The sequence below is a fragment of the Protomyctophum parallelum genome, assembly GCF_964188405.1.
Source record: "Protomyctophum parallelum genome assembly, chromosome: 1".
Taxonomy (NCBI): Eukaryota; Metazoa; Chordata; class Actinopteri; order Myctophiformes; family Myctophidae; genus Protomyctophum; species Protomyctophum parallelum.
The window spans coordinates 71,188,654-71,211,674 of NC_139697.1; the positions used below are offsets into that span (position 1 = coordinate 71,188,654).

The window sequence follows — 23,021 nt, forward strand, 5'->3', positions numbered from 1 at the left end:
GTCCCCCTCATAGCAGTAGTGCCAACTACAATCTACCATTATAGATATTGTGTTATGGTTTTCAATATATATTTATAGAGTTTGGGCATCAGAGGCCCATTAGAAAAATGAACTGATGAAATGTCGATGGGGACGTTTTGTGGGAAGCATGCCGTCATCAAATTGACAGGGGTCAAAACTCATTGGTGATATCGGACACCTTAATGGAATTAAATCAGTGCGGGCTAGGCTTTTTTGTCGAATTTGTATGGTTGATACTGAAAAGTATGACTAAAGCCCTATTAAACCTATCCTCCCGGTTGTAATATAATCAAACTGTTTTGAGATTTGCTATATATTCCTGTATCAGTCGATTAAAAGCGATCCAACGGTTCGTTCCAGTCCAGCCAAATGCACCTTTTTGACCCGTTACTAATCAAATGGTATTTCAAACTCATTGTTTGAAGAATGAGGTTGAATCAATTGCTACTTGCTAGACATTTAACAAGTTTATGGAACATTTGCTGTGCTCACATAGGGCACTAAAATGGCTATAGGAAGCTGAAGAAATTGACAATCATGAATAATAATAATAAAATCATTGGGCTAGCACTTTCAAAGGTGTGCCCAACTTTAACATAATTATATCTCTGCCTGACCTTAATGTAAAAACTATGCATCGAGTCAACATGGCCTTTATCCCATTGGTGACTGATCTGAATTCCTGTGTCAAGTGGTCAACATAGGCAAAATGTTGCCTTTGGTGATCATCATGTGGTTGGAAAAAGTATGCAAGTAACCAAGGGGCAAAGTATTATGTAGGCTACAGTGATATTGTGAGCAGGCATGTATCGGTCAGAAGAAGGTTACACCATATTGTTGTTTTGTTAAAAAAATGAAAAGAAGAAAAAACCCACCCCACCCTTCATGGATGAGGTGTTAGTACAGTAGATGACAGCTGTCGTTGTCTGAAGAAGTCAACTATTACAGTTTGAGGAAAAACAACACGCGATCTGCTCCAAAAGTAGTGTCCTACTTGAACCAGTGACTAAGATGGATGGCGACGTCAGTCACCTCCAGTTTACATCCAACAGTGTGCTTGGATGAAGTCACGTCTTTTATGAGTTTTGGTTTTATTTGGGTTCTACAAAGATGTTGTCCTGAACGTGCCCTGTGAATTTGGATGCAAGACTTCAAATTCGACAGGCGCGCGGCGTTCCACACACCCACAGGGAGTGCAGTGCCCGGTGTCGAGTCGAGTCAGTCGGATAGCCGGTTGGTTGTCCAGAAGCAGCACAAAAGCAGCTAGCGTTTTAAATGAATGACTTTGAGACATTCACGGTGCAAAATAAGTCAAGGAGGATCAATTCATTTCTAAACAGCAATGACCACTATTATCTTAAGAATTACATGATGGCATTTATTGTGTGTTCATTTCAAATGTACCCCCCCCCACACACACACACACACACACACACACACCATCTCACCTGAGGCCATACAGTACTGTGCCATCGGGGTGTAGCCGGATCATTCGATTCTTCACCGTGACGCCGTGGACAAAGGATTTCTTGTCATTGAGGAAGTAGGTGTCAGGCACCCACAGCTGATCAGCCACTCGGTTATCTAAGGTCAGGTTGAGGGGGATCTCGGAGTAGGACAGACGCTTGTCTCTCCAGGCTTGCTGAAAGTACATGGTCAACGTGTAGTCCTGTAAGAGCATGGCGAGAGGACGAGAGAGGGAGAGAGAGAGAGAGAGAGGGGGGGGGGGGGGGGGGGGGGGTTGTAGGGAAAGACAGAATGAAAGTAAGAATGAGTTACAATAACAGACATTCTTCAACTTTTCTCTCAGACTAGACTCAATATTGGGTGAAATCAATTTAAAAGCAAACCAAACGCAAGCGTATGTGACAGACCGGGACAGAAAGAAAGGGTCTTTGTCTCTAGACCAGGCACTGCTTTTCATGCACAACCACAAAGAGTCGGACTGCTGAGCTGGGGCCTTAATGAGGTTCTGAAAAGGTTCCTTTTCAGGAACAAAGTATACCTTAGGAAATAGGGGTGAAACCAGGACTTCGGCTGCTGTCCATGGTGCTGAATTGAATGAATGAATGGTTTATTTCGATCTTATGCCGTTAGAACATTACAAGAAGAATCATGTATTAAACTAATTTGACATGATCGAAAAGGTATAGGCTTACTAATGCCTATCCTTATTACATTGTTCAGTTATAACTAAGAGAAAATTGGAACAAAAAAACAAAAACATAAAAAACCCCAAAAACAAACAAACACGGGAAATGAAAGAACAGACAAGCAGAGAAGAAGAACAAACACAATTTCGAGCACAGCAATCAAACACGAAATTTCCCTACGGAAATAAAACAAAAACAATTCAATCAATAATGATTCAGTCATTATTGATTGGCTTTAATGTTGTTTAGTCTTCCTTCCTAAATAAAGTGTTTTAAGGGTTAACTAGGTAACATTTAGCGGCGCCTATATCATTATCTTTTTAAATATAAGCATAAATATTTTAGCACTCATTTCCCTCCATCAGACACATTATATATATATATATATATATATATATATATATATATATGCTGGTGTGTTGTGTTTCCTTACAGAAAAACATTCCTCTGGCTGTACTTTGGTTTTGTTGATATTGCATAAGAAAGTATAACAAGGTTTATGAAGTATTAAAACTTAATTGCTGGTCAAAGACACCAAGTTAAGGTAGTTATAATATGCTGTTCCATTGAGCTTATAATTCATACATTATATAATGCATTATAGACCCAACCTTTAACTAAAGTGTTACCAAACTCACATTTAACAATCTAGGCATTCGTAACATGGGCTTTATCCAGAGCAACTACCACTTGTCAATTAACAGCACAGTAAAGTGCTTCGTAAAATGAACTATGAAGAGACCAACTGTAACCTATACAGGTTCATTTGGTTACATTTCTACACTTGTGGTAAACCAACAGCAAGGATGTCACAGTGATCTCTGTCACGTGACATACCGGTCACACCCATCGTTAACGTCGCTCCAATCGCGGGACCCCTGATGAGGTATAATAATAATAATACAACTTTATTTGTATTGCACCTTTCATGAAATGCAGCTCAAAGTGCTTTACAGAGCAATGGAGAAAAATAATAAAATAAAAGCAAGGCATAAACATTAAAAAAAACAAGCAGTAATGCAATACAGTAAGGACATGAATAACAAAAAATAAAAGATCAATTAAAAGCAAGGGTGTAGAAGTGGGTCTTGAGCTGTGCTTTAAAAATGTCTACAGGAGGCAATAGGAGGCATATTGGTGCAAGGAGCTGCACTATACATTAGACTGGCTGCAACCCTGTAGTAAAGCAGAGTCGCACACAGAAAATAGCCAATTAAGAAGCTCACAATAAGCTTGTAGATTGGCTATTTGGGTTCGTGTGTTCCCTCATATAACAAAGTATAAATCAGGTTTAACCCATTTTGGGCGGGATCCCCTTTTGGTGTTAGCATCATGTTATGCTTTAGCTATTGAAAAATAGCAGATCTATAAGCTCACAGCGCACCACCGAGTGGCGCGCTACGAGCTTGTAGGTCTGCTATTTTTTTTAAATCGAAGAACCACTGACATAGAAACATAGCTTTTTCAGAAAACTGTCAGGATGTAGCGGACATTTTTAGAATCTGATCTCGGGTCAGAATGGTTTAAACACGTTGAACCATTTCCCATGGTCGCATGTCGTCCGCCTGCGACCACAGTATACAGATAGCAGGCGTCGTCCTCGTCGTTCTGACGTCCTGTGCACTCGCGTCGCATCAAGTCAGACACAAGACAGCTCAGTTACACGTGTGTGTGTGTGTGTGTGTGTGTGTGTGTGTGTGTGTGTTGCGTGGCGGAGCCCCCGCTTTAACTGTGCCACGGGGCGTTACATAACGTGCATGTTTCCGGAGAGAAGGGGAAAAAAAATGAAATGGAACTCGTGCGTCACAGTGTGGTCCTCCTACCTACAGTGTGAGGGAAGAAAAGCCGCTGCCTGTGCGCTCCGGGAGCTTTCTTTAACCCATTCTGGACTGAGGTCGATAAAATAGGCTTCTAAATCAAAAAAGATTTCTGAAAAACCTGTGTTTCTGTGTCAGTGGGGCTCAACCTTTTTCATGTCAAGGACCCCCAGAATTATATCTCTATTGGGCCACGGACCCCCATCTCAGAATATGTAGTTCCAGGGACCCCCCCAGAAGCAAATATTTGAGTTAAAAATGTTCGCTCTGAAATATATATATATATATATATAGGGGACCACACGGTTGTGATTTTTTATGCAATTTGTGGATTTGCATCCAGATACCCCGTCCAGATCAGGCGTGCCTCCTCAGGAGACTTGGCTCAGATCTGAAACCCATTTGATTTGGCGTTAGGAACCCGTTGCGACTGCTCAAAAAAAAGTGAGAAAGCAAGTGTGAATTTGGGACACAATAAAAGAGCAAAACCAGCCAGTTGACTGCTCACGTCACCGACTGAAACGCAACATTGCATAACAATCCATCAAAAAGAGAGTTAAGAACTTGCTGCCTCAAGGAACTTTTTGTCACGTTCGTCACGACTTGCACATCTGCTTCCTTGTGGCGAGGCTGAACATGCAGCTGGGTCTCTGTCTGGTTGCTCACAGTGGCGCACTGAGAACTGGAGGCTGCTGGGATAGAACTGGATGGAGATGGGTGAAAAGAACAGCTTTTGGAAAATTTAAGCCCTTTTAAATGGTTCTGTGTTACTGGGCTCTGGGTGCTGACAACCTCCAGTTTGAGAGCTCCATGGAAAATAAATAATACAAACAATAAAGATGACTCACAGCGAGTTCGATGATGGCCAGTCGAGGCTACAGGATGGCAAATAATGCTTATTCAATTTCAAACCACAATGCTGAAAACCCTCAGAGTTTTGAAAAACCTTCAGACACCAGACAGAGACCCAGCTGCATGTTCAGCCTCAGCACAAGGAAGCAGATGTGCAAGTCGTGACGAACGCGACAAAAAGTTCCTCGAGGCAGCAAGTTCTTAAATCTCTTTTTGATGGATTGTTATGCAATGTTGCGTTTCAGTCCGTGTCGTGAGCAGTCAACTGGCTGGTTTTGCTCTTGTATTGTGTCCCAAATTCACACTTGCTTTCGCACTTCTTTTGAGCAGTCCACGTCAGCGAGAGCATGCGGTCGCAACGGGTTCCTATGTTTCGACCAATGACAAAGCATCTAGGAACATCTTTGTTACATACAGATTGTGGCCCCTAGATGTGTCACAGAGACTACATTCTTTCTTTTTTTTGGGGGGGGGGGGGGGGGGGGGGGGAGCATTTTACTCATTGCTGGCTGTTTGAATACCAATGGGAAAAAAAAAGTCATTGAAATGTTGACATATTATTGCTTATAGCGGCTTTAAGTACATACAGTACAAGTAAATGTACCACTGCATGAAAAAATAGTGTCCCCATTCTGGGAATGTCAGAATATAGGCAAGACATTGAACGACATTTTAGTTTTTCCAATTATTTTGTATAGGTTATGTATTGTATTGCCTATAATAACGTTTATAATAAGCAAACATTCAGCACAAACAGCAGGTCTTCAAGCATTGTGAGCTTGTAGATCGGCTCTTCCCAGCGAAGAGATGTGGTGTAGGGGAAAAAGGGAGGGGAGTCAACTATAGACATAATAAAACCTATAGGGTTTAAAGTAAATATTTAAAGGATATCCAAGGCCCTGTGATAGATGCATGCCTCATTCCTTGTGACATACCGTAAGATACCCAATGTGATTTGGGGTTAAGGAAAGGGAACAGTGCATTCAGGGACCAGTGAAAGGCCTCTTCTAACTTGTATTATTCATCCGTTTTTAATTATGATTCAGCACACGCTGACCTTTTGAGCTCGATTTGCAAAAAAAAAAAAGAAATTCTCGAAAGGAATTGAACAGAGCTTCCATTTACGGGAACAGATCCTTCAGCTTACTGTCCTTGGCCTGACGGGACCTACACGTAAACTCCAGCATGGTGGCCCAGTGGGATGCTGTGAAAAGTGGGCCTGGAACACCCTCGCGTGCCCTTTGCAATTAAACTAGGATTTGTACACAACCTTGACTTGAGTGCGAAAATCGGTCAAGTGACCAGTTTCCCCTTGCATAGAATTATAATATTATACCTCTCAGAGATCGAATGTGAGTGACTTATAAGTAGTACTATTGGTTTGAAAAGAGGTTCCTTTAAGCTCTTGTGAGGCTAATTGCTAATCTGCAGCCACTGACACTAATGCCAGATTGCCCGGGGCACGTACCAAAAGAAAGATGGTTGCTACCCCCCCACCTATTCTCTCCCTCTCTTCTCACCAGCTGCCCAGTCATCCACTGCCAGATGAGATGGAAAACTCCGGGTACAACAAGAGAACATTAATGAATTACTTGCTCTGCCATGGCCAATTTGGATAGGATCTTTGCATAAAAACAAGAAACATCAATAGAGGTATAGCTGGGAAACGTTAGCTAAAGTATTGCCCATTAATTGTTTAAAATTGATGACAATGTTATTTTTCAGGCAAGTAAACATGAACTTTGGGGCATTAGAATAGAGCATGACCCGTACTTGCCCGATGTGGGTTAAGTGCTTTGGAGACCATAGTGTGTCCACCAAGTTCAACCCCTGCCTCTTTCTAAAGTCCAAAAAGAGCAAATTGACCCTCAGATCTCCTCTTAGGGGAAAGACAGACAGTCCTCTGGACACCTCCAGCACTCTGGCAGAAATCCCTCCTCTGCTCGCCCTGGGGAGTCTCTGTACTCCCTCAATTATTTGGGTGTCCTGTGAGGACAACAGACATTCAGAGACATGCATAGAGTGCGAGCACTGATCCATGCAGCCAGTGATCTGTGCAGTCAGTGGTGGAAGTAGGCCTACATGTAGTATGTGAGCTTGTATATCTGCCATTTTCAAAAGATCTTTCATTTAGAAAACTAGAAGTGGGACATTCTGCATGATGCCTTTAACTTAGTAAACTTTGACGACCAAATTTGTACTCTAACGGCGAGTATTTCTATATTGTGGTATTGATACTTTAGTACAAAATGAGAGTACGTCTTCCACCACTGCCATTCCTCACGCACACATGCTGCCTCCCCGATCCTGTACCACCATCATTATCCACCAGACAACGATGGCAAGCGGGGTGTGGTTTTTGGCATGCAGGGCACGTCAACATGTGCTCCTGGGCAGAGACACACTTGTTGCCGTCTATTCCTCTCTGTCCATTTCCTCGTCATTGAAACATGAAACAAGCCAGGGCTTTCCTTATGATGTATTAAATATCAAAGACTCTTCTCCATCACCCACTCTTCATCTCGCTGTCTCACGCACGCACGCACTGACGCATGCAGGAATTCTCTTTCGTCGTTTCAGAAAGCTCTGTCTCTCGGGCATAGGCCTACTTACATCACTGTAACCCATTTGTGGGAAAGAGAGAGAGAGTGTGTGTGTGTGTGTGTGTGTGTGTGTGTGTGTGTGTGTGTGTGTGTGTGCTCGTGCGTGTATTCCTGATACAGGAAATGTTTTGTTGACAAGTTCTGGACCAGTTGGACACTAAATTGGTCTCCCCATGTGATTTTACTGCAGTCCATGCAATTGTCCCTAAAAGTATGTGATGCATGTGCGTGCGTGTTCACGTTCAACCTGGCATTCCAATTCTGGCCACATTTGTTTAATCTTTGAAGATGTAAAAGGAATTCATAAAATAAAATAAAAATAGAGATAATTGCAGAACTACTAGCTCAATGTTGTGAGCTTGTAGATCAGTTATTTGTGTTTTTCCAGCAATTATATATATAGGAGCAATATGTGCATGCTGTACATCAGCTGTGTGTGTTGTTTTTCCAACAATTATATAGGGGCCATATGTGCATGCTGTACGTGTACAGAGTGTGTAGTTGCGTGCGTCCTGTGTCCAGGTGAGTGCAGGTGGTTGGACACATCTGTCTCTGAGTGATCCAGAAAACAAGAGCTGTCAGGCACAGGGGGATTGCACCATCTCTCCCCCTCTGTTACGAAACGGCTCGCAATGTGGAACAGCAAGGGTTGGATAACAACCATTGTAACTGTCGCCGTTACATCACATCCCAGCACTAGTTTCCTGCTAACGAGCTTCATTACAGTGGCGGATGCAGGCCATCGGCTGTCCCGAATCGTGCGCCATTTCCTTCACACGGCAAGAGTTCAAATGTCTTTTTCTCCTCCCCGAGGTGCCCTCAAGTGGCTGTCAAAACTTTTTGGGCGAGACCACGCGCAGCCGAGCCGAGTACCTTGTGTGACGTGTGTGTGGAATCGAGGCACGCTTGTTATGCCTGGCGCGCGTATACCTGCAATTGTCAACTCTGAGGAGTTATTGTCGGGAAGGGGGGGCACACACACACCCCGGTTTGCCTTGCCGGTGCAGAGGCCTGCCGAGGTGCCACTGTGGCCAATTTGCTGCGAGTGCACGGTGGAACAAGGCAGCGCCTGAAAGACCCCGCTATAGCTCTCCATTCCGCTCTCCCTCCTCCTCTTCTGTGTGGGAGGATGAGGCTGTAAATCAGCGGAATAACTGCGATGGCCCCTGTGCATGCGTAAGTGTGAGGGAGGATGTCATAACAGCAGTCATAATGAGCATCAGAGCGAGAGAGAGAGCCGAGCTGCCAAGGAGAGCACAACACACGGCATTCATTACATTCTTACACCCACACTGAAAGCTATTTAGTGGCCGTGCATGGATCTTCTTGATAACTCACTTCCTATGCCTCAACACGCTCCATACCACTGACACGAAGGGCCTTCTTTTAACCACATGAACCCTAAAGGTCCCCGTTCTGTAGACTTCGCATCTTTGTTCAGGGAGACATACTCCCTGAACAGGATACATATACGAATGGGTGCTTATTGACCATTGGCATTCAACCTCGTCACCTTTTTAATGCCAAGGAAGGCCACTCCCTCTCAAAGGCCGTTCACACCTAGAACGATTACTATAACGCTAATGTTACGAGCATCCATTCCACACCGATGAACGACAGCACTCCGTAAACACCGGTAATGAGTTCAATGGCCTGCACATTTTCCGCATTTTGATTGGCTGTCAGTGTTTCTATCATTCAAAGATCAAAGATAGCGTCCACTGCCATCGTTTTTAAAACAAGTTATAGTTATTGGTCTCGGTGACAGCCACTTCACTCTTTGATGCGATACGTTCTTGGGTTACCCTTCAAACCCCTATGGACCAGGCTAACAACATCAATTGACATGATAGGGGAAAGGCACAATAGAGTGCTCATGGTATCACTCATGCAAACTGACAAACTTTTAAGTAATGAGAGGCAATCAGACTTTCATTATCTGTCTGCTTGTTAAGATCAAATCACGCACCACACACAAACATGCTTTACAGACTTGTTTTATCAAGTCTCAGTGATGTACCGATGTTTCAAGGTTGTACTTTGTTACGTACATCTTGTGTACAGGTACATAAGAGTACAACCATTTTTTTTGCTTCCTTCAGACAATGCAGCAGCAAATATATAATATAACATCAAACATCAAATACAGCAAAACACAGCAAACTAGTAAGAAAGTGCGTGAAAGATTTCACGTAAATTGCACGCTGCATTCTAGTACAGCGGCTAACAGCCATATTGTGAGAGAACCTTTCACTTGGTGATACAAGCGTGAAATTTGGCATGAACATGCCTCTGGGTTACCTCTTTAACTTTTTTAACCAAGCCAGCGAAAAATCCAATATGGCGGTCATTTTTCAAGATGGCCGCCAAATAAAAAAGGCCTTTTGTGGCGGTTCTGGACAACCATGGGTGCGGCCGACTCGAGACCGGGCACTGCACTCCCTGTGGGTGTGTGGAACGTGTGTGTCGAATTTGAAGCCGGTGGGGCGAACGGTTCTCGGGTTACGTGGATTACAGATGTACACACGCACACAAAATTTGTGCAATATAGCAGATCATTGGAACGGTTGTTCGCTTGGTGATACAAGCGAGAAATTTGGCATGAACATGCCTCTGGGTCACCTCTTTAACTTTTTTAACCGAGCCATCCAAGAATCCAATATGGCGGTGCTATTTCAAGATGGCCGCATCTAAATGTTAGCCTATGTCTACATTTCTTACAAATTTTAGGAAAAAATTCACCATTATAGATAGATAGATTTATTTAATCTTTTTAATTTTTTTAATTTTTTTCTTTTATTCTTTATATTTATTTTAATTTTTTTTGTCATTATTTTTAGTTTTCATACTGAAAATGGTAGCATGCTATTGCTACCATTTTCTAATACTAATTAGCATGTTAGCATTATCATGTTAGCATGCTATGTCAGCATGCTAGCATATTACCATGTTAGCATTATTATGTTAGCATTAACATGCTACCATTTTCAGTATGAAAACTAAAAATAATAACAAAAAAAATATATATATATAGAATATATTTAAAAAAAAACTATCTATCTATCTATCTATAATGGTGACATTTTTCCTAAAATTTGTAAGAAATGTAGACATAGGCTAACAATTAGATGTGGCGGCCATCTTGAAATAGCACCGCCATATTGGATTCTTCGATGGCTCGGTTAAAAAAGTTAAAGAGTTGACCCAAAGGAAGGTTCAAGACAAATGTCACGCTTGTATCACCAAGCGAACAACCGTTCCAATGATCTGCTATATTGCATGAATTTTGTGTGCGTGTGTACATCTGTAATCCACGTAACCCGAGAACCGTTCGCCCCACCGACTTCAAATTCGACACACACGTTCCACACACCCACAGGTAGTGCAGTGCCCGGTCTCGAGTCGGCCGCACCCATGGTTGTCCAGAACCGTCACAAAAGGCCTTTTTTATTTGGCGGCCATATTGAAAAATGACCGCCATATTGGATTTTTCGTTGGCTCGGTTAAAAAATTTAAAGAGGTGACCCAGAGGCATGTTCATGCCAAATTTCACGCTTGTATCACCAAGTGAAAGATCATTCCTATTATCTGCTGTACTATCATCATTTGAGGCTTTTTGTTAAAAATGGGCCAATCTTGCAAATTTTGAAAACTAATTATAGCCAAATAGGATGGAATATGAAATATCGGACAGATCCATCTTGAGCACACACACACACACACACACACACACACACACACACACACACACACACACACACACACACACACACACACACACACACACACACACACACACACACACACACACACACACACACACACACACACACACACACACACACACACACACACACACACGCCACTGAGCAACTTCCATCGAAATGAATAGCAGGGGGGCGGCCCTCCGCTCTCCATCCTTTATAACTATGGTTGAAATGCTAAGGCAAAGCCAGGGTATGGCAGGTGAAGGTCATAAAAGTCTGGTATGCCGTTTCCTGGCATGAACCATGAATACAGTCCTTTTCACCTCAACCACCTTAATTAGGCAAACTGGAGAAATGGCCATTGTGTAGATTTCCAAGATAATAAATAAATAACAATAAAGTTAGAAAAACAACTGAAAATGTATCTATTTTAAGATACATCGATACATGATACATAGATACATCAAATAAAAATTCCCTTTCAGTCTTTTTCTCTCCTAATGAAGTTGTATATTTTGATTTGTTTTGTAAAGGGACTTTACTAAGAAAAGACACTCTTCTACAATGAGGCTTCATGCGTATATAGATTCACTGAGTTAAATTGACAAGGTTTCACATGCAGTCATTTGTTTGTGAAGTCTCCTGTCTTAAAGCTGCATTATAAAAACCTTATTTCTATGTATTACACGGATGGCTTGATTCTGATTGTCAATCACTGAATTCAGTGGTGTGTTATTTTTGAATAATGACCGCAGAACTCAATAACAGACAGCTGTCTAATGAAATACTCGGAACACCTGCTCATATCAATCTGCGTGGCTTTATTTTTGCCGTATCCAACTTGGCATAAACAAACACAGGATCGATATCATTACAGCTATGAACATTGCTTACAAGAATGTTTTTTTAAATGTTTGAAGCGAGAGATGGACAATGCAGTAGCCTATCCAAATATTGATTAAAATGTATCAACACTTCCCGTTGTTTTCCTGTTTTCTTCAGGGTTTATTTCTCAATAATGACCTGTTCCCCAAAGATTAACCCTTGTATATTACAAGCAGCACATTTGTAAAGTTGCTCACTGTAAAATTATCTATATTGTGTGTGCATAATATGCATTTGCTTGTATTAATGTAAGGCATTTGCAGTATTTGAAAATGTAGATGCATTGTAGAATATTTGTTTTATTGTTAACATAATTGAATTGTAATTTAATCAAATTGTGGGTTCAGTGAATATTCACACCTCAAGTATTGCAAAACAGAGCATCAATAGTTTTTAATTATCTTCTAATACTGTATTACACTCAAATCACATGTGTATATAAAAATCAGTGCAGGGAACAGGACTCGGAGACACCGTGGTAACACATGCTGCCTTCTACAGTCCCCTCAACCTGCCACATCTTCACCACCTGCACATAATATAATGAAATGTGTTAATTAGTCAAGTCTGAAAATAAAACCAGTGACATCTCTCACACAATAATTACTCTCCATAATCTCAATAATATGCAGAGCAACTTCACCATAGCAAAACATAGATGCACTTTGTTCAGCTATCAACATTCAAATGACATCCTGGGATGGGGATACCACCAATTTCCGTGATAATTTGAGAAACAATGAGTCAGAATCGATGTTTAAGAGTCCCAATAGCCGTTCTCTTGAATCTATGGGCTGGACGGGGCCCAGCATTAAGGCCTTACATTTGCACAGAGAGTCTGATGTGATTTTGTATTGGTCAGTTGATCCGTTTTAAAACCCATTCTGGGCGGGAACCCCTTTTGGTGTTAGCATTATGTTATGTTGTAGCCTGTTGAAGTATGCTTAGCTATTGAAAAATAGCAGATCTACAAGCTCATAGCGCGCCACCGAAGGTCTGCTATTTTTTATCCCTTTTCCCTCCCTCTCACTTTCCTCACTCTTTGTTAAAGTTTTTATCCCACGATTTTGTAACCCATTTTCTCACCCAGTGTCAAATGCCAACGCCTAAACTGTAATCCAGGGTGCTATACTCTCCCTATTCTGCCAACCTGTGCCATTCAATAAGCTGAAAAGCAACATGACCCAAAAGAGATTGCACTAGTAATCGTTCAAGGTTTTTATGATCCATTCCTTATAGGGCCATCCAAATAACATTAAAATTTGATTATTATGACACCGTGGCTGGTAATCCAGTCTGGCAGTGTGCCGCAGGTTCGACTCCCGATCACGATGGCCTTCACTGCATGTCATGCAACATTTCACATTTGAATTGTGCTTCAAGTAGCATGTGGCATGACAAACTAGGGGTTATTCATGATTCTGAACCCATTCCAAACATTTGTTTTGCACGAAAAACACTCCTTGGCCTAAAAACGCCCATAGCCACTTGCCCAAATGTGGGCCCACATTTATATAATAATCTATTTTTAATATGTTATTTGGATGAGCCTAAAATACCTTGAACGATTACTATTGCAATTTATTTTGGGTAAAATCATAGATTGACTGGCCTATTCCTTCAATGCATGAGTGAGCAAGCAGGCCACTTCTCATCACCTGACAGACATGGTATAACTGGCATAACTTAAATTGGTTAAAAAGTTGGTACGTACATGCCAACAGAGTATCATCTATTCTGCAGGATATCTTGCAAGCACGAGTAGCATAAGGCAAACATGACATGTGTGATAAATAATTAAATATTCATCAGGTCTCGTCTTGACTGAGCTCAACACATTTGAAGCCCTCCACCTATGGCTGTCAATGTGTGCTGCGCTGTTTTGGTAACAGACTTGGCTATGTTGCTTCACCTGACAACTGACAGCTGGGCCCAAGGTGCCACCTGGTCCACTGTCCACGCACAGAGGACCAGCTGGACCCAAGGTGCCAACTGGTCCACTGTCCACGCACAGACTAAAGGTTTTGGGCTAAACACAAAAAAAAAGGTTCAGAACTATTTCAATATGCTTTCTCGTTATGCTTTCTCGTTTTCAGATGACCAAGCAAATTGCAATATTGGTCAGGTTTGTCATAATTTGTCAGGTTCGCCCAATATTTCAGATGCTCACTTTGTCACTTTGTTCTCTGGCAGCCACTGGAATAGCAAAACCTTGACTGTATGCAGTCACAGCACACAATGGCTTTCCTGAATGACTGCTAGTCCTGTCCGCCAGCGAAGGAGCTTAGGTGGATCTTTCAGAAAAGAGGCGGTGATTGAAAGGACAATGACAGACTAACAGTGGATCAAGGGTGCTCCAGAAAAGGCATACGTTTACCGTCCACACTAAAAGGAAAAGCCTAGTGAGCTCAGGGTATTACAAAATGTATAAACATGAGAGAGTGTCCTTAAGAGATATTCTGTCTTTGTGTTACTTTTACAAAGTAACAGTGGCTATACCAGTATACAGCATAGAAAACATCAAAAGTAATGATAACAATGACAGCAACAACAAACTATAAACATATGTTATTGTTATGTTACCCTGTACTGCAGTGTACACACACACACACACACACACACACACACACACAGACACACATTTCTGTTGGACAGTAGAGATAGATTCCAGAGCATCTCATGCCACTTCTTTGCGACTTGAAAGCAAAAGATAAAAATATACCGACAGATAAAACAACTTTAATTGAGTTCATGTATGTGACCAAACTGGTATCCTAAGGCTAAGTTAGAGAAACACATTCCGGGGTGAGCGTGAACTGTTCAAACCAACACTAAAATTGCAGCGGTAGAATGTGGCAGGTTAATTTCGAAGTATCGCGATCCCCGAGGTGCTAGATGGATTCTGAAGGGGCACGCCGAGAGATTGGATTTGAATATAGCATCTGTGTTATGTACATGTGTTATGTGTTATGTATGTATTATGTGTTATGTACATGTGTTATGTACATGTGTTATGTGTTATGTATGTATTATGTGTTATGTACATGTGTTATGTACATGTGTTATGTACATGTGTTATGTATGTATTATGTGTTATGTACATGTGTTATGTACATGTGTTATGTGTTATGTATGTATCATGTGTTATGTACATGTGTTATGTACATGCGACGTTAACTTTGGTTGAAAAGGTGAGAAACGTTTAACGTGGTGATGTATATTTTCTAGCAACTTATAAAGAGAAGACTGACGACGATGCAGGCAAATGAAAGTTTCCAAGTCCATTTTATTATCAGAGAGTACAAAGACAGCAGATCACAGCCATGGGTCCTGAGACCCATATAGCTCCTTCAGCCTCTTGGCTTCCAGAGTACTAACACACAGTTACAGACATTTCAGTAGATCTTTATACAGAAGCATCAAAGGCAACAGCTGTAAAGGTGGACCCCACCCCCCTGAAGTCTAAAGTGGTCCACGCATGTCCAAATAAGGTAGTGGTCACCAGGAAGAACAGTAGGTGCTGGATATCAGCAGCTGATCTATTTAGCATACAGGCCTTACAGGGACCCCTGTTGCTGTCCATGCATCCTGTCCAGACATGTTTGTTCTCTCACTCATGAGAGAAACAAAGATCCACTTTAGTTTAAACATGGTTATTTAAGCTATATTATTGTGAATTGTGATTTCCATATACATCAGTGGCATTTTCACAGCTGTAAGCAGGTCACGATTTCTATTTAGAATGAGAGCGTAGTGTGATTGAAGCTTTCAGAGAAGCATGGGGGAATGGGACAAACTGCATGTCTCTTTAAATGATTTCTATAGTGCACCGACCTTGAGGAGTGACAGTGAATCCTAAAGCAGTGTCCACCATTTGCTCACTCGGTCTTTCTCTTCCTCGCTGTGCCTGTTGTTTTTTTGTCTCCCCTTCCTCTTACCTTTCCCTCTCACAAACTCTGAAAATGACACGGTCTCTCTCTCTCTGAAATTAGTGAATAAGGAAAGTGATCCCCGCTGCTACTGTGTAGTGTGTACAGTATATGTCCCTATTGGACTCTAACATGTGTCCGTGTGTGTGCGCGCACGCTCGCGTGCGTGCATGTGTGTGTGTGTCCGTCCGTGCGTGCGTGCATGCGTGGCATGATACCTAACAGTGTGAGCTTGTTGCTGTTGTTTTGAGTAACTAGAAGGGTGTGTCTCTAAAACAACAACAAAAATAATCTCTAAGTCTGACTACTACATCTGATGCCCCTTCAGACCATTTGCTTTGTTTACAACATGGCAACGGTGACAGAGTGCAATAGAGGACCCTCTTGCTTGTTTACTTTATCTTTACCCCCCCCACACACTCTCTCTAGCGAGTCTCCCCAATGAAGGTGAATCAAATTTAGGAAGGCACTCTTTTTTAGCTCCCAAAGGCCGAAGTCCATAGTCTGCCAATTGGCAGCTGTGCAGTTAACTGACTACACGCAATTTATTAGAGTCGAGTGGAGCATCCCTTGCAGTCCCCGGAGAGGAGAGGAGAGTGGGTAGAGATGGAGAGAAAGGAAGATCGAGAAGAGGGGGTCATCTGTCCAAGGATACAGGGAGTGTCCATTTCACCTCTTGCATGTTGTGCGAGTGTGTTCCACTTAATGCTCCTCTGATCCACAGCTTGATGTTGTTGTTACTGTTGTCTGTGCGTGTACTGCAAGTCATTGTGAGACTTTGTCTACTGGGCTGTATGTGTGAGCACGTGTGGGTGTGTGTTTCTAAAGACTATTCTGCCAGGCCTCTGCCTCCCGCTGCTGCCAACACACAAACACACACACGGTGGAAAGTGAGTCCCTCGCCTCATGCATTATGGAGGACGGGAGAAGTGAGGAACTAGCTGATTGCTATTCTGACAGCGTACCGAGAAGCACAAGCCACATCTCCACGTTGTCAACACTGAAACGTACCATGAAACAAACCATATATAGACATGTGTGGATCGATGCCAGGTTAGCGTGTGGATCGATGCCAGGTTAGCGTGTGTAGAAAATAAGTTATCAACAAGACAAAGAAGCATCTTAACCTACAAAATCTGGTGCGTGTTTGTGTGTATACATGCATGTGTACACGCTCACAGGTGTGTGCATGTGTGTGTGTGTGTGTGTGTGTGTGTGTGTGTGTGTGTGTGTGTGTGTGTGTGTGTAGTCCAGATTTGATGGCCCACATTCATCCTTGAGCAAGGACACCTGAGAAGAAGCAATATCCTTTCTCAGTTGGAGTGACCTATAATAGACACAGGGGTGCTTTAGGGAGGTGTGATTGCAGCGGTGTGTGTGTGTGTGTGTGTGTGTGTGTGTGTGTGTGTGTGTGTGTGTGTGTGTGTGTGTGGTGGTTGCATGTGGCAAAGACGTACAAGGATAATGCTGGAGCTGTGTTATTGTAAGAAGTGATTCAATCCATCTTGCTTATAGCGCACCTTTCAGCATGACACACTACTGGTTAGTACTGTAGCAAACGGAAAGTGCAAGCATAGATACAGACAAGAGGGCATTTACACAGATATGCAGCCTAAGAGTCACTCTTCCAAACAAAGATGAAAAGCAAATCTATTTAATTGGACATGGGCAGCATGTATAATAAAATAAAATGTACCAGCCTACGTGTCAGTATGTATACAACTACTGTTAGGAGTCGTTATGATGACACTTCCAAACCTCTGCTCCCCACGGCACGCTGGATAAAACACCTACATACCAGGCCCAACACACTGGGTACACAAATACTCTCATGCTGCTATACTTCTACTGGATAAAACACCTACATACCAGGCCCGACACACTGGGTACACAAATACTCTCATGCTGCTATACTTCTACTGGATAAAACACCTACATACCAGGCCCGACACACTGGGTACACAAATACTCTCATGCTGCTATACTTCTACTGGATAAAACACCTACATACCAGGCCCGACACACTGGGTACACACATACTCTCATGCTGCTATACTTCCTGTGTGAAGTGAAAGCACAGCATGCTGGGTGGGGATAGAGCTGTGCACAAGTGGAACACGGTGACTAAATGGGTCAATCTTCCCTTTAAAAAGGGGAGAGTGGTCACATGTCACTGAACCATCAGATGGAGCTTTTGTCCGCGGTTGCTCTCAGGGCTTTGTTCCAGCCCTAACGAGGCTTCACTGCCTCACTCCATTCCTTCACTGCCTCACTCCATTCCGTTGCACCAAACCTCACATTTTGTGGAGTTTGTAGATGAGCATACTCGTAAGCCTGTTCTGACATCACAACACTCCATATTTGGAGCATGCCTGACACAGAAATCTCCATATATGGGCATAAAAGGGACACAGACGGACGGAACAGGTACTCTGCATTTCCGGTTGTCCAGAACCAGCACAAAAGCCTAATTTGGCATGCCTGACAAAGAACTCCATATATGGGCAGAAAAGGGACACATGCATATCCTGTTGTCCAGAACAAGCACAAAAGCCTCTGCCCGGGCTCTGGACCTGATCACCCCTATATCTCCATATATGGATCTGGACTGTTCCGACATCACAACATGGGCACCGCTCTAGTATCTATAAATGCACCATGTCTCTGTACGTCTGAAATACACATGACTTAGACCTTCACTCCACAGACTTCAAAATCGACACACGCGCTCCACACCCCGCAGGGAGTGGTGCAGTGCCATTTTAAAGTGTGTTCAAAGTTACACCAGACACAAAGTGAATATTATATTTTTGCCACATACAAAGTCTTTTCATGAAAAGATGCAAATAGAACCAGGCCAACAGAAATGACACAATGACACATCATTAGCCAAAACATGATCAGAGAGTCGATTTGGATGGAGGAAATAAAAAATAATCTGCATCGTGTCTGTTACGAGTGGTTTTGTGATAATTGCCATGCCTTCTTACAGGACATATTTCGACTTAACCCATTCAGCCCTGACAAAAAGATATATATATCACTCGGTGGCGCGCTATGAGCTTGTAGATCTGCTATTTTTCAATAGCTAAATTATAACGTTTCAAACACCAAAAGGGGTTCCCACCCAAAATGGGGTAAACCTTTGTTGCTGTGTATTCACTTATCGGCTTTATTCCTATCCCATCCGATACCATCTGGTACATTTTCTGATTGAGAGGACATTCAAGATAGACAGGACTCAGGGTTCGCACATGCAACAGCATGCATGCATCATATCTGGAGAGAGCTGTGGGTAAATAATGAGCTGAAGCCCTTATTCACATATCCACTCCTCTGGTGCGATGAAGCATACTCTCTGACAATACACACAATACATGCACACACACACACACAGTATGGTATAGACTAATCCTCTCCATTCTATTTGTTGTTCTAGGGAGCTACAGTATACTGCCCAGCAGCCCATTCAATAACACCAAATCTGACGTAGGGAAACAGGATAGCAGGCATTTCACTATTTCCGTTGCGTGTGGTGACTGTGGTCTGACACTATGCACAGTGTAATACAAGTATACAACCATTTGCAAATATGCACAACTTGTAGCCGGTATACTGTAGGCCTAAGTGTCTATGCGGAACAGGGATATTGTGTATTTTGACCTTTTCATCCAACGCAATATAGCTACCCTGCTCATCTGCAGGACAGAGGGAGAACGACTTTCGAAAGGCCATGGTCTGTCTCTCTCTTTCGCTCTCTCTCTCTCTCTCTGTCGGTCCCCTCTGCTCACTCCCACATTCCATCCACATCACCTCAGTCCCACCTATTCCTACTGGCTTCATCAGGACTGCAGTACCCCACCCATCTATTCAAGCGTCTCCAATCCCTTCATCAGCTTGCTGCCATACGTCCAAAGTAAACCCTTTAAACTCACCCGTTGCCAGATTAGAGTTATGTTACCACGCGCTTGGCGTCGCAGACATTTCGGTAAAGTAATTGGCTATGATCTTAATGCAATCAGCGCCGGTGTTTTCTTTCAAAATAGCAGCTCGGGGCACGCAGACATGGCAGCTTTTACTCTATGGCGTTTACACACGTCCTACGGTCTAAATGGGTTAACGTCAAAACCGCTTTCTCAAAATAAACAGTTTATGATAATATTTAGATTCTGTAATGACTTTTACATCACATTGGAATTTAGATTTTTGCCTTAATTCTTTGGACTATATTTTGCCTGTTCGTATTCGTTACCTATGTGTGACCCCTGCTTCACCACTTTATATAAGCCTGCTCCCAACCTTATTATCTTTTTACACAGTTTGACACACAGACAGACACACACACACACACACACACACACACACACACACACACACACACACACACACACACACACACACACACACACACACACACACACACACACACACACACACACACACACACACACACACACACACACACACACACACACACACACACACACACACACACACACACACACACACACACACACACACACACACACACACACACACACACACACACACACACACACACACACCTAAATAACTCTTTTGTACACCAGTCTGTTCTGCTTTGAAACCAAACTCGGTAAACCAGAGGATAATTATGTTCTTGTTCCCGTCCGTTTCTGTGATTTGTGTCCTGCAACGTAGCTTTTTGTAATGTATTTCGTCTGTCTTGTCAGTATCTTGAACGGTGACGTCATGGACGCAAAACAAATGTCAGTGCAAGCTGACAATAAAGTTGTATCGTGTCGCATCGTAACATTCGTGAAGATCTTGGCCTAGAATGACATGCCCAAAACAGGGACAGAGGTGTTAAGACTACTTTGCACACACTGTCTAGCTGCAACTTTGACCCCTGCCTGCTTCATCACGCTGTAAGCCTTGTCCCACCTGTTGTTTATTTAATACATTGAACGTGCTCTGCCATTCTCCCGACACACCGTAACAAGGAAGGCTTTTCTATATTCGGCGTGCACCACTTCCTGCACTTGGTTCTTTGCCGACGCCAACTTCTACCGCCTCTAGTCTAAAACATCCACTTGTGGTTCAGCAATCCCACAGGCATGTACGGCAGACATGGAAAAACTTCTAGAGTCATTGTGCATCAGTGTTCGTCACATTCTTGTGCACATAAATAGTGAAACGGTACATGCACAGTTGCACACATATCCATGCACGCGCAAACCAACCACACACACACACACACACACATACAGCTTCCGCGGCTCTGAAAAGCAGTGAGTGAGAACTTCTGTGCACGGAAAATAACTATTTCTCAACGCCACTCCGGTTAACTTACTCTCATCCATTTTTCTTGGCTCTTCGTTTCCTTGAGTACGCTCCCCCTGGCTCCCAGTGGAACGCTGAATAATTAATGAGGTGGGAATTTCTGTGGGAATCTGACTTTCAGCGGCTGTGCTGATGTAGAAGCCAACGCTCCTTACAACTCAGCGCCACTGCCACTGTACCCGTTTCTCTGCACCCTTAACGTCCTTCTCTCAAGGGAAGGAACTAAGCACTGCAGGATATCTGAAGCTATATATATATATATATATATATATATATATATATATGGTCACATGCACATCTCCGTCCACCGTGCAGAATCTCAGGCTGATCCGTCAGACACATTCCATTTCCCATGATGTCTTGTAGGGCAGTGGGGAGCACAGACAGAATGCCCATGTTCTGGTGTAATTTGACTTGCGATGGCGTTTTGGCTCACTACAAGTGAAATGGTGAAAGTGTGCTCACCGCTGTCCTATTGGTTGGCGCACGGTCATGGTTCATCAATGTTCAACCTGACACTTGAAGAAAATTAAGAAATTATTTATTTATTAGATTTGGCCTTTTTGCCTTTATTGGGAGATTACAGTAGGCTGACAGGAAATGGGGAGAGAGAGAGAGAGAGAGAGAGAGAGAGAGAGAGAGAGAGAGAGAGAGATGGTGAGTGACACACAGCAAAGGTCGTCGGGATCTGGATTTAAACCCACGACACGCTGAAGGGCTGGATTAGCAGCCTATCGGTGCCCAGACGTCTACGCCAGCCGTCGGGGCCTAAAACATTGCCTTTAGCAAGCACAAATGTGTGCCTATTAAGTATTATTATACGGTAAGTTCAGTGGTCAGATGGGTGGGCCGCTAACACTTGGGATTTTCAAGTACCACTAGCTAATCTAAACTTTATATTACTTTACTTTCTTGCTGATTGTAATGAAAATACAGATCAGTGAAGTGAGGGGAGTGGAGAACAGAGCAGAGCCGGGGACCTCATGAAACAGCACGCACCAACGATTAAGCCATTTTGATTTGAGAATCAATGTAATCCCCACTGCCTTCAAATCATAACAGAACAGTGTGTGTATGTGTGTATGTGCGAGCACGCAGACGTGGGTGCGTGTGTGTATCTGTGGGTATTGACGGCAATAAGCCTTGCTCGTCTTTATTGCCCAATGAAGTCAGGCTTGAAAGACGTGCCGTGCACGTGTGTGTGTGCATGCGCGCGAATGAGTGTGTGCGAGAGACGGCGACAGTGTAGTTTGGGAGAGCAGCTAGGACAGGTGCAGGGATTATCGTGCGGCAATGAGCTAACGGCGCCACGGCAATATGTTGTCAATTCCCCATGCGTGGCCTGTTGACAAGCAAACAAGATGTTGTGCCCTGATGCTTAGGCCTGCAGCTGGAGGGAGAAAACATCCAACTCATCACTCACTGTCACTGGCATACAGCAAGTCAGAGGGCCTAACTAGTGCACTGCTTTAACCTGGGGGAACCCATGACATGTCTGCCTTCCCGTGACATTTTCTAACATTCACTAATTGCGCAATGAATAGGGTTCCCATAATTAATAATGACGCAAGCGACATCTTTAGCGCTTCTGTCAAGGATAACGTCTGTGATGCATGCTGGGATGTATGAGTGTATGGCTAGACCATTCATTAGGAAGACGGATTAAATACGTCCGCGCCCCAGCTCCAAATCGGTAATGTTAAGCACCAAAACAACAGTTCTACCTTCAAAT

At 43.0% G+C, this 23,021-nt stretch overlaps 1 protein-coding gene across 2 annotated transcripts in view; it reads right to left on the reverse strand.

The window, feature by feature from the left end:
• Nucleotides 1-23,021, reverse strand: part of gabrb2b (gamma-aminobutyric acid type A receptor subunit beta2b) — a gene marked incomplete at both ends in the record, with an annotated part of 84,844 nt that overhangs the window by 45,451 nt on the left and 16,372 nt on the right. For both annotated transcript variants that reach the window (XM_083764908.1, XM_083764909.1), the window contains one exon: nt 1,470-1,690. In XM_083764908.1, the coding sequence (XP_083621034.1) occupies nt 1,470-1,690 (221 nt within the window). The remainder of the gene's footprint in view (nt 1-1,469; nt 1,691-23,021) is intronic.